Below are 11,361 nucleotides of genomic sequence, written 5' to 3'. Positions count from 1 at the left end.
ATGCCAGGTTTTCTGAAGCCATACAATAGCTTTGTACAAGGAAATGTAAGATAATTCATGTCTAGTGCATTCAAAAATGGTGTGCAGAAGCAATCAACAACAGCATTGGCATCTCATGGCTTATTTCTTAATTTAACTAAGATTATACAGGTCACTGAATATTAATGACCTTTACTTTTGAATAATGGATATTAATGACCTTTAATAGTACATTTACTCTCCTAGTACATAGTACTTTAAACTCTCCTATAATCAAATAACATCTTAGACTAAATCATAAATGGTACATAAAAGCAGTTTGTATAGCAAACTACTGCAATGTGCCATTTTTTGTTTACATTTTGGAGACAAATGTGGGCTAATAATGACTAAATGACTGAATAATGACCAAAAAAAAAACTGAAATGACTGAAAGCTAATGTATGGCTTCAGAAGACTTGGATATAAAGCACATGGACTATTTTTGTCTACATCATAATTTCAGTTTGTGTCCAGGTACCAAAAAAAATCAGCTTATGGGTTTGGAATAGCATGAGGGCGAGTACATAATGAATTAATTATCATTTTTGTGTGAACTATTTTTTTTTTTATGTTGCTACTTCACTCACATAGCAAAATAAATTCATTCTGATTAAAACAGTAACAAATATCTTGTCCTGATGTATACTCAACATAGAGTGTTTACCTTTTTTTCATAATTAATCATTAAAGAATTACATTTCCTTTCACGATTGACTCAATCTCTCTTTTCAAAGATCTAGGTTCAATATATGCATGATATGAATGGGGAAAACTTAGGGCAGTGCCAATGTGACCCTAATGCCTGTGTGTTACTGAGAAAATGACTTGAGGCTCTCAGGCAGCGCTGGACACTGCCAGCTTTTTCAGATGATCAAAACAGTAACAAATATCTTGTCCTGATGTATACTCAACATAGAGTGTTTACCTTTTTTTCATAATTAATCATTAAAGAATTACATTTCCTTTCACGATTGACTCAATCTCTCTTTTCAAAGATCTAGGTTCAATATATGCATGATATGAATGGGGAAAACTTAGGGCAGTGCCAATGTGACCCTGCTGCCTGTGTGTTACTGAGAAAATGACGGAGGCTCTCAGGCAGCGCTGGACACTGCCAGCTTTTTCAGATGATCCATAAACACCTGAAGACTCACGTCGTCTGTCAGAATGGGTGCGCCAGACTCCTACACAAACACAGGAAGTGTGATTCAATCAGCGGCGGTGCGGGTAAAACAATATTAGAACAAGCTGAGACGTGTTTATATTGTTGTAAACAATAGCTCGTCACAGTAGACTAATCAAAATTCCTCACATAGGAAATGTGCTTGTGTTGGTGAGATATACAGCACTCACCTGACCCCATGCATACATGTTGTTGTGAGTCTGAGAAGGATTCACTTTGGAGAGGAGGAAACGAGCCTGGAGGGGGAGAGAAAATAAATCTGGCTAAAGATTCAGACCCTATAAACAGTTCACATGGTGTATTAATATGCCGGTTATAAGCCAAGCCTCAGTGATCCATTACAGTCATTTATTCACAAGCACCGTTTAAAAATCTCTGAGGGCAAGTTGCTCAAGTGTAGAAATTGACTGAAGAGCTGTCGGAACAACTGTTTTCAAAGGAGCACCTTCCATTGAGCCATCATTAATCAAGGCTTGAGAAAATGGAGGTGGCTTTGTGAAAGCAATTTATAAATATTGGCACTGACTAATGCAAAATTACTGATTCAACAACTGTCATTTGCCACGGCTGTCTCAAACCAACTATTTTTTTTTAAACTAAAATGGATAGGTCTGGCTGTAAAAGCCTACACTGTAAAATAGCCTGTAGGACTATATATTGGGACTGGATGGGACAAAAAATGTGATACTGTATGTCACGGTATATTTGTGCATTAAGTCTTGGAGTGTAAATGCAGCTAATAGACCTGTTAATTGTTCTAAGTGGCATTTGCTCTCAAAAAATTGAAGAAGGTTATTTTTTGCCCCCCATATATACATATACAGAGAGAAAGATAATTAAAAATGTCATCAAAATTTGGAAAAATATCAAAATATGAATTTTTAGCTGAACATCGCTCAGCCCTACTATATATACACACAGACATCTGTGAACGCACATCAGTTGACATCCATATTCACGAGCCAAGTGCACTTAAATGTTGGCTGCAACACACAGAATGATCTTTGATTTGTTATGCTGCTTGGTAACCATAAACCTCAGCCAAGCTAATGAACTATATTACTTGGCAGAAGAATTCCTTTTGTGTGTGTGTTTTCATTTGACTTTATTTTTATTATTACAATTAACCAATTGAACTGTTTGTTGAAAATTGGCATCTGTTGCTGCTATTCCATAAAAAAAAAAAAACTGAAATAATCCACTATGGTACTGTGATTTTTACCAGTTTTGGGGGGTTCTGTTCCAAAACTTGAGCTGACACTGAGCTGCCTACCTAAACAGCAATTTAAGGCATCACTGGTACGTTCCCAATGTGAAGGCTATGCCAAAAAGTAGGCAGAAACGTAGTGCTGACTAAAATCTGACATTGAGAGGGCAATCGGAATCCAGCGATATTAGTAAAAATGAGATAAATATCTGTTATTAGTGTCTGTTTTTAATACATTTAATTAAATACCTAAAAGTATTGACAAATATCAAATCTTGATAAGCGCTGCCATTTCTGTTGTATATGGAAAACCTCAAACGGCAAATGAAACAAAAGCATAACGAAGCCGCGCTACTTGTTTGAGCTACTTGTAGTGCAGCACAAGCAAACTGGTCCGAGCTCAGTTTACTCGGGAACCAGTGTTGATCTCGCGACACTGTTACTGCACAGTGCTGCGAGATCCAGTGAGAAGTGTTTGAACTCACCGCAGAATGAATGGTTTCTGCGTGATCTAGTGAAAAGCATTCAAATTCTGCACAGAATTCTCTGTTTTAAACAAATCAAACAGCGCTGACGTAGAAAACCAGAAATAGTCAGGATAACTTATAACCATGATGTTATGGCAGACAGTCAAATGTTATTAAATTATTCATTTCAGGGTTTGTACAACCTTTTGAGAGAAGTTCAAGCACTTTTCAATGACTTTCAAGTATTTTACACAACGACAGCACTTTAAAGCTGTAAAAATGATCCAGTTTAAGTTTTTTTTTAATGGGATTACCAAAATATACTTTTTGGTATACAAACACTTCAAAACACTTAAAAAAATATGTCAAATTACCACTCTGACCAGTAGATGCACTCTAACCAGTAGATGGCAGCAGAGGAGAACTTAATGGCTTATTAGTCATTCATTTTCTTTTTTTTTTGCTTTATATATTGAGATTATAAAATCACTATTATAAAATATCAAATCATCAAGAAATCAGATTTTCTCAAAGTTTTGCCCTTTTTTGTGTGTATGCAGAAAGAAAAGTCACAAACTGCCTTAAATTTTTCTTCAATTTGCGACTGAATCACACAACTCCTTTTATAACCATTCAAGTTGATCAGTTCAGTATACTATAGAAGAATAATGGTACATTTAATAAAAGCTGCAATATAACAAAGAGTGAAAAATTGAAGGGGGTCTGAATACTTTCCGTACCCACTGTATATATATATATACATATAAATTTTCCATTTAAAAATGAGATTTTACACGTTACTGTTGTTAATAAAAGTAAATGTTGTATGCTTCCCAACTCGAGTTCAGTGCTTTACTGTCAAATGTGTATTACCAAGAAATAAACATTTTATTGCATATAATATTAGTAACTGCACTTATTATTGCCATTTAATATTACTAAACTCTACTAAATCAGTGTAACCTGTTTAGTTTAGTGTGAGTGGCTCATAATTATTGAGGTCCTCTGTACCTGACTGCCGCCGTGCTCTGTGTCGATGTAGCGTGGCATGGGGAAACGATTGTGCAGAAGCTCTTGGGCGTCATCCACAGGAGCCTGAAGCAGGTGGCGGAAGTTCTCATACTCAGGCATGTCCTGGTACCCGGCTTTACGCCACTGAGACACCGTCTACATGAGGGAAAACACAGTGCATCTATCAGAAGTCATCCAACAACATGCCAAATCTGAAAATTCATCTTGTTTACTAGTGCTAGTAAATGTGACTCTAAGAGAACATCTCACTCCATTTGTTTAAAATTTCACTTCATTAGCATGTACTTCAGCGAGACACCTCCAATGTTTCATCAGAAAATGTCTGTCCTCTGAAACGCAGCCAAGTTTAAACTTGTTTCGGTGCAAAACTGGCTCGGATTTCATGTGCGTAGTTCAGACCGAGACCAAGAAAGCAGACTGCATTCTTAATTATTGAAAAGATGAAAAAGACTTGGATTTAAACCAATGTCTACCCAGTCACATGGGAAAACAAACCACTGTGCAATCGGAAGGCAGAACATGCGCTGTGATTTTTACATCTTACCTCTCCATGGTAAATCACAATTTGGAAGAAGGTGTCCATGAGGAGGATGCGGTCAGGCAAGATACTGCTGCTGTCCAGCAACACAGGCTACAACAACAAGAAACAAAGCCCATGATTAGACTGTCACTGTCAATTAGATGCTTTGTTAAACATTTTTCCTAGAACTTCCCCCTTCTGGTCCCAGTGTCAGGGGAAAACAGTAAGTTACATAAAGCCCTCCATTAAAAGCAGATTAGAAATACACACACGTAAGTTTGAGTTGCTCACTGCTACTGAAGAACAAGCACTACAGACCATCAGACCATTATGTAGAGTTTATACAACCCATTTGCCTGCTTGCGTTCTACCTCTATCTCTCAAAAAATTGTGTGAAAATACACACAACCTTCATGCGTGAGTACAAATGGTACCTTTGTAAAAAGGTTTAAAGACAACAATAATATGAGCTTGAACGAAAATAAGAACAAAAGATCACAGCACACTAATTAAACAAAACACTGTTTAATCTGTTGAGTCAGGGGACATCAAGTGCACCATCATTATGACACTGCAGTGCAGATTCAACACGAGTCATGACACATGATTTACTTTAAAGACTCATTAAGCTCATAAAAAAAATCTATGAATACGGATATTTAATAAAAATTGTTAAGCTAGTTTCACTTTCTATGCACTAACTTTCAAAAGTTTGGGGTCAGTCCTTTTTTAATAGTTATTCTGCAAGGACGTATTTAAAAGATCAAAGTAAAAAAATCTATTAAAAAATGTTTTAAATAAAATGAATGCTGTTCTTTTGAACTTTCTATTCATCAAAGAATCTTGAAAAAAATATTTTCAACATTGATCAGAGTAATAAATTACCAAATCAGCATATCAGAATGATATTTTAAAGGATCATGTGATCCTGAAGACTATAGTAATGATGCTGAAAATTCATCTTTTCCATCACAGAAATGAATTCCATTTTAAAATATGTCAAATGTATTTTAAATATAGACATGGCTAAAAAAAGTTTATATACGTTATATACTTATTGATTTCTAACATGTGTTGAAAAACATGCCTGAATTTCTCTTTAGTGATCATAGTATCTTACATCTAAAAAGTCCCTCACTGGTCAGTCAAACTAAGCAAACATTTAAATGTGCAGTGGGAGAAGGTCTGCATGTTTACCTCTGGCGGTCCATTAAATGAATACGCATACAGGATGGGCTGTACCATTATCAGAGACTGGGTCAGGTCCTGCCTCATGAACTGGTGCCTGTAATAGGTGCTTTCATCAGGACTGTTGTTGAACACTTGCAGGAATGGAGACCTCCTCAGATGGAACATAAACTGCCAAAAACAATGTCAAGATTTCATTTTCTCTTAGCTGTAAAGTGAGATTAAGTGTCGTCTCAAAGCATGAGACGAAAGGTACCTGAGGATACAATGAGAACGTCTCGGAGAAGCGGAATGAGTTGGGATCGTCTTTATGATAATCTCCAAATTTCTGGCACTGCAAATTAAAGAAAATAAAGAAATTATTGTGCATTCCTAATACTAAAGGACTGATTATACTAAGTAATATAGTGCAAGTCCCAGCTGAAAGAAGAAGTACTGAAAGGCTCACCAAGCGGATGAGCTGTCGGTCCAACCAGCGCAGAACATCCGGGCCCTCCTCTGTCTCAGCCCTATAGACGGCCAGGCGGGCCATGAGGATGGCAGCGGCCTCCTGGTCTAAAGATGCAGCGATGCTCTGGATCTGAGTCTGCGCATCAGCCCAGCTGAAGAGGAGGATGAGGAGAGCGTTATAGCACAGTGACCTTCAAACACAAGCCTTAGCATCATCAGTCTGACTCACATTGATTCATCTTCACTGTCTGGATGCTAAAAAATAAATCTAAAAGGTATATTTAAAAAGAGTCAAAGAGCTCTGAAATGATCCTTCAGGCACTTAAAACACTTCAAGTATGTTTGAAAGCTACAAGCAGCGCATTAGGCTTTGTCCAAGACTAAATGTACACTTTTGATGCGTATCGATTCTGACAAACAAATGCAATGTTCTAAAAGTGGAATCTTTTGATGTCTTCTTCGAGTTGTCATGGAAACTGTACGCAATTGTTGAGGATAACAAATGGAGGATGTACAAAGATGATGTCCAAACTTGAACGCATTTATGAAAGGAAGACGGTCACGCTACGAACAATCTACAATCACGATGATGTGTCGAAGGCTTTTTCCCCTAGTTCCTTTTGCTAAGTATTCGGGTACTCAAATGGTTAGTGGACAAACTGGAAACTTTGTGGACTCTATCGGCTCTTGTGTCTCACAAAAGAAAATCTATGACATTTATGGTTGAAATGCAGTAGAACAGAAGTTCTAAAGTACGATAGCCTTGCACTACCATTCTAAAAGTCTGGGGTTGGTAAGATATTTTAATGTTTTTGATAAAGTCTCTTATGCTCACAAAGGCAGCATTTATTTGATCAAAAATACAATTTAAAATAACTGTTTTCTGTTTTAATACATTTTAAAATGAAATTTATTTCAGTGATGCGAAGCTGAATTTTCAGCATCATTACTCCAGTCTTTAGCGTGACATGATCCTTCAGAAATCATTCTAATATGCTGATTTGCTGCTCAAGAAATATTTCTTATATAATCAATATTGAAAACAGTTGGACAGAGGACTTACTTCCTTGCAATTGTGGTCACTCTGATGCGCCTCTGCCCACTAGAATGCTGATATTGCGTCACGTACTGTATGGCTCCACGTCCACCCTGTGGGATAGGAGCGTTGTGCTGAGGAAAAGAAAAGACAGAACACTGCTCAATATTTTGTTCAACAATATTAAAGACAAACTCATCAAATGTCATTACAAAGATTTCATTACAAAGGGTTCCATTGAAACCTTCCCACCACCCTGGCACCAATCTGCTATTGTTCAGACAAACTAGCAAACGGAATAGTCTCACCCAGAGCCACACCATTAGTTGAGCATGACATTGGATCTCTAAAACCAATAAACAATTTTGGAAGCATTAGTAAAGCCACAGTGTCCCACTCCTCAAGAAGTCATCCAGTTAATAAAGATTTTTTGTTTTTGAAAGGAGTCTCTTAAGCTCACCAAGGCTGCATTTATTTGATCAAAAACAAGGTAATATTGCACAATATTATTACACTTCTATTTTAATATATTTTGAAATATTATTTATTCCTGTGTTGCCAAAACTGAATTTTCAACCTTGGTGAGCATAAGAGACTTTTTTCAAAAACATTAAAAAAAAACTGTAATTACTGCAAACTTTTGACCAGTAATGTAGTTGTTTTTACACATTATACTGGGATAGAAAGGATTTCCACTGTAGCACACATTTCTCTGAAATTTGAAGCTACAGTAAAAATCATGGCCCATAAATGCTCAACATGTCTATAAACTGACTGCAACTGTGAAGTAATTAGTAAGTTTTAATATTTATATTTGACTAAACAATTAAGTCCAGGTAAGGTACTGCAAATATGGCTTGTGCAAAAAACCTGTAATCCAAAAACTGTTTAATGCCCGTATGAAAGGACACATGTAACAGGATATAACTGATATAACTGGAAGGATGGCTTAAGCTCTGGGTAAAGGCACTGAAGCCTTAATTAATGATTATGGCTTAAACTGCATTAGGGTCATACTTCTTGCCAATTATACTAAAAAAACACTCGAGTGCGAAACGGCTCATAAAGTCGGCAGCAGCCGCAACAGAGAGGATATTGGATCTCAAGCGTTGTGTTTGTAGAGCAGAGCAGCTCCAGCCTCCCAGTGCGCCCTGTGTCCACAGAAACTTGCTCTTTAAATGTTAGATGCTTTATTTACCTCGCTACATGTGATTGTAGCTGTTCGCATAGTTTTGCCTCTCAAGGCAGCATGTTTGCCATTTTCGAACCGGCTGAGGCAGGTGCTGATAGTAAAGGCGGAGGGGGGTTTGACTAACGCTCCCCAAAGAGATCAGTGCTTGGTGAAGTGCAGTTGATCCTCTACTCCTAAAGATCAGCATGAGGTACACTCCTCCCATACAGCAACACCTTCCCTGGTGGTTTGGCACAGATAACGTGACCTCTTCTTTCCACAGCTTCCAGTGTGATCTCTGTCGTTGAATGAGCGTTTGTCTTCTTGTCTGTAAATGTAAACATGCAGTGGATGGCGGTGGTTTATGCGGCATTGATGATTGGTTCCAGCATCTGCTCCGTGTTGGGGAACTTGGTATTACTGTCGGTGGTGTTACTCAACCGAAGCTTGCAAACGGACACCTGGGTTCTCACACTGAGCTTCTGCCTATGTGATCTGGCATTGGGCATCTCCACCATCCCTTTCGGTATCCATAACAGCCTTTCCCAAGTCAAGAGCTACCCCAGCAAGAGCGCCACCTGCAAGGGCAGTGCCTTTCTGTTTTTGTTGCTCCAGCTCGCCTCAATCCATTCGCTCACCTGGGCGACTGTTGACAAGTTCACAGAGATCTGCTTCGCCCTCAGCTACTCCGTGATCTTCACAGCGTACAGGGCCAAAATCATCCTCACAATGGTGTGGGTCTACAGCATCCTCACCGCGGCTCTGCCACTCTTTGGTTTTGGAAGTTACGTCTACAGCGAGACAAAGTTCCTCTGCGTTCCCAGCTTCAAACCATCCTGTATTGCCTTCAACATGCTCTTCATGGTGGTGGGAATCATCATTCCCATTGTACTGATGTGCTCCATGTATGGATATATAGTGTATATAGCTAGGAACCAGGTGCGACGAGGGACGTTTGTTTGCAACGAAGACCATTGTTTCTACGTGCCAGCCAATAATTACTTCAAAAGCTCCATAGTAATGGTGACTACCATAGGTAAGCATAATTAAACCAGGGAGCATAAAGCCGCTTTATTATGTTTGATTTGCCACAGTGTTTTGGATCTTCAATAAGTGATTATCTTTCTGACATAATTTAGGTTTGATTAGGTACAATCATTTTCCCCTGACATATGGAGACTTGCTTACAAACAATACAAACACACAGAGCAACACCAGCATCCACATATAATATCATTGTTTGGGGTCGGTAAGATCTTTTAAAAATGTTTTTGAAAAGCCTCTAATGCTTAACAAGGCAGAAATTCTTGAATCTCAAATATACAGTAAAAACAGCAATATTGTCATATATTATTGCAACTGAAAACAATTGTTTTCTATTATCTATATTATTATTCTATTAATATATTTGAAAATGTAATTTATTCCTGTGATGCAAAGCTGAATTTATTAGTTTTCAGTGTCACATGATCCTTCAGAAATCATTCCAATATGCTGATTTGCTGCTGATGGAAACCATGATACATTTTTTCAGGTTTCTTTGATTAATAGAAATTTCAAAAGAACAGCATTTATTTGAAATATAAATATTTTGTAACATTACATTACATTTACAGTCACTTTTGGTCAATTTAATGCACCCTTGCCGAATAAAAGTATTAATTTCTTAAAACAAATCTCACTAACCCCAAACTTTTGAATAGTAATGTACAGTAATACTATAATAATATAAAAAGATTATAAATTGCAAAGAAAACACACAATAAGTCAAAAGTTTAGACACACTTTGTTACTATATGTAACTCAATTTACGTTTCTCATGACCTTAAAACATTTCAAAATAAAGGTTTCAGCTTAAATGCTTCAAATTTTTGCAGACAAACATAAATTGTCTATGTTTGAATTTCATTTAAAAACTATAAATTTAATTTATATAATGGAAGAGTTGGACTGGAGATGAAGGAAAAGCAGCCAACACGTGTCCTGCAGAGCTGTGCAGAGCTGGAATCTACACAACGAAGAAGCTCAAAAATTAAGCTAAAAATAATAACAGAATACCCATATTTCCATGTGTGCTATTTTAAAGTTTCAGCTTCTTCCCCATTATGGAAATAATAAAGAATGAGTAGTTGGGTCCAAACTTTTTACTGGTTATGCAAATCCGAGAATGTTTAGAGTAAAACTAGAGTTATCGAGATTACAGTGGCCAAAGACATCAATCTGTGTGCATATGTAGACAAACGACTCACCAAAAGAATAATAAATTTGACTGCAAAATGAATTGCTGTGGATTGACTGTGATTTAACTAAATGTAATCAATTCAATTTAAAATTTGAATCGATTGACAACCTAATTATTTTAAATGTATAATGTTTATTCCTCTGTTTTTGGTGACTGAGAAAAAAAACAGCAAGGGTCCAGGTAGATTATGGAAAAACGAATTAGCAAAATACATCACACATGCAACACAGCCTCCAGACGTCGATACTCCTCTTGAGCTAATGAAATAAGCTTGTTCAAAAAAATCTTTAACCACGTCATGTGATTTGTGCGTGTTGTTGACAGTGTGCCTGCTCATTTGCTGGCTGCCATACATCGTTATCTGCTTCTATGAGACATTGACGGGAAAAGAGAGCCCGCAGCCTGCCTCGGCTGTTGCCACGTGGCTTGTACTCTTCACTTCAGCTCTAAACCCATGGATCAACTCCATGACTCAAACGTAAGCAACTAAGTGCTCTGTTTTGATTCTTATAAAGTATATCATGTGGAATTAAAGTAAAAAGACAGGCATGTTTCTTACAATGCAAAAAGGGCTGGGCTCTATGACGATATATTCACTGTGACAACAGAAACACGTGTCAACCAGTAGAGATTCTCCTATACCATTTATATACCTATACCATTTTATATGTACTATACTGCTATATCGTCACACTCTGGTGGTAAAGCAACCTTGGAAAAATAGAAAGAATTACCTCAGATTTAAAATAATCTTTAAAATCATATTTTGCAAGGACTTCAGTTTGTGTCCAACAAATGTTTTCAACATTGATGAAAGGAAATGTTTCTTGATCAGCAAATCAGC

The 11,361-nt window shown here is 37.2% G+C and overlaps 2 protein-coding genes across 2 annotated transcripts in view; one reads left to right on the top strand and one right to left on the bottom strand.

Annotated features, from left to right (window-relative positions):
* Positions 1-900: 900 nt before the first annotated feature.
* Positions 901-11,361, bottom strand: part of LOC107689296 (protein transport protein Sec23A) — a 22,502-nt gene continuing 12,041 nt past the window's right edge. Inside the window, exons 13-20 of the mRNA XM_016487236.1 lie at positions 7,132-7,238; positions 6,067-6,220; positions 5,875-5,952; positions 5,628-5,789; positions 4,455-4,541; positions 3,890-4,045; positions 1,375-1,440; positions 901-1,205 (exon numbers count right to left, since the gene is read on the bottom strand). Of these exons, the coding sequence (XP_016342722.1) occupies positions 1,116-1,205; positions 1,375-1,440; positions 3,890-4,045; positions 4,455-4,541; positions 5,628-5,789; positions 5,875-5,952; positions 6,067-6,220; positions 7,132-7,238 (900 nt within the window). The 3' untranslated portion in view covers positions 901-1,115. The remainder of the gene's footprint in view (positions 1,206-1,374; positions 1,441-3,889; positions 4,046-4,454; positions 4,542-5,627; positions 5,790-5,874; positions 5,953-6,066; positions 6,221-7,131; positions 7,239-11,361) is intronic.
* The window catches only part of LOC107689299 (melanopsin-like), a 3,284-nt gene continuing 927 nt past the window's right edge, over positions 9,005-11,361 (top strand). Inside the window, exons 1-2 of the mRNA XM_016487239.1 lie at positions 9,005-9,311; positions 10,842-10,995. Of these exons, the coding sequence (XP_016342725.1) occupies positions 9,005-9,311; positions 10,842-10,995 (461 nt within the window). The remainder of the gene's footprint in view (positions 9,312-10,841; positions 10,996-11,361) is intronic.

Source organism: Sinocyclocheilus anshuiensis, unplaced genomic scaffold (assembly GCF_001515605.1).
Source record: "Sinocyclocheilus anshuiensis isolate Anshui unplaced genomic scaffold, SAMN03320099.WGS_v1.1 scaffold1006, whole genome shotgun sequence".
NCBI lineage: Eukaryota > Metazoa > Chordata > Actinopteri > Cypriniformes > Cyprinidae > Sinocyclocheilus > Sinocyclocheilus anshuiensis.
The sequence above is the reverse complement of the archived record's forward strand: the minus strand, read 5'-3'. Positions and strand labels throughout refer to the sequence as shown.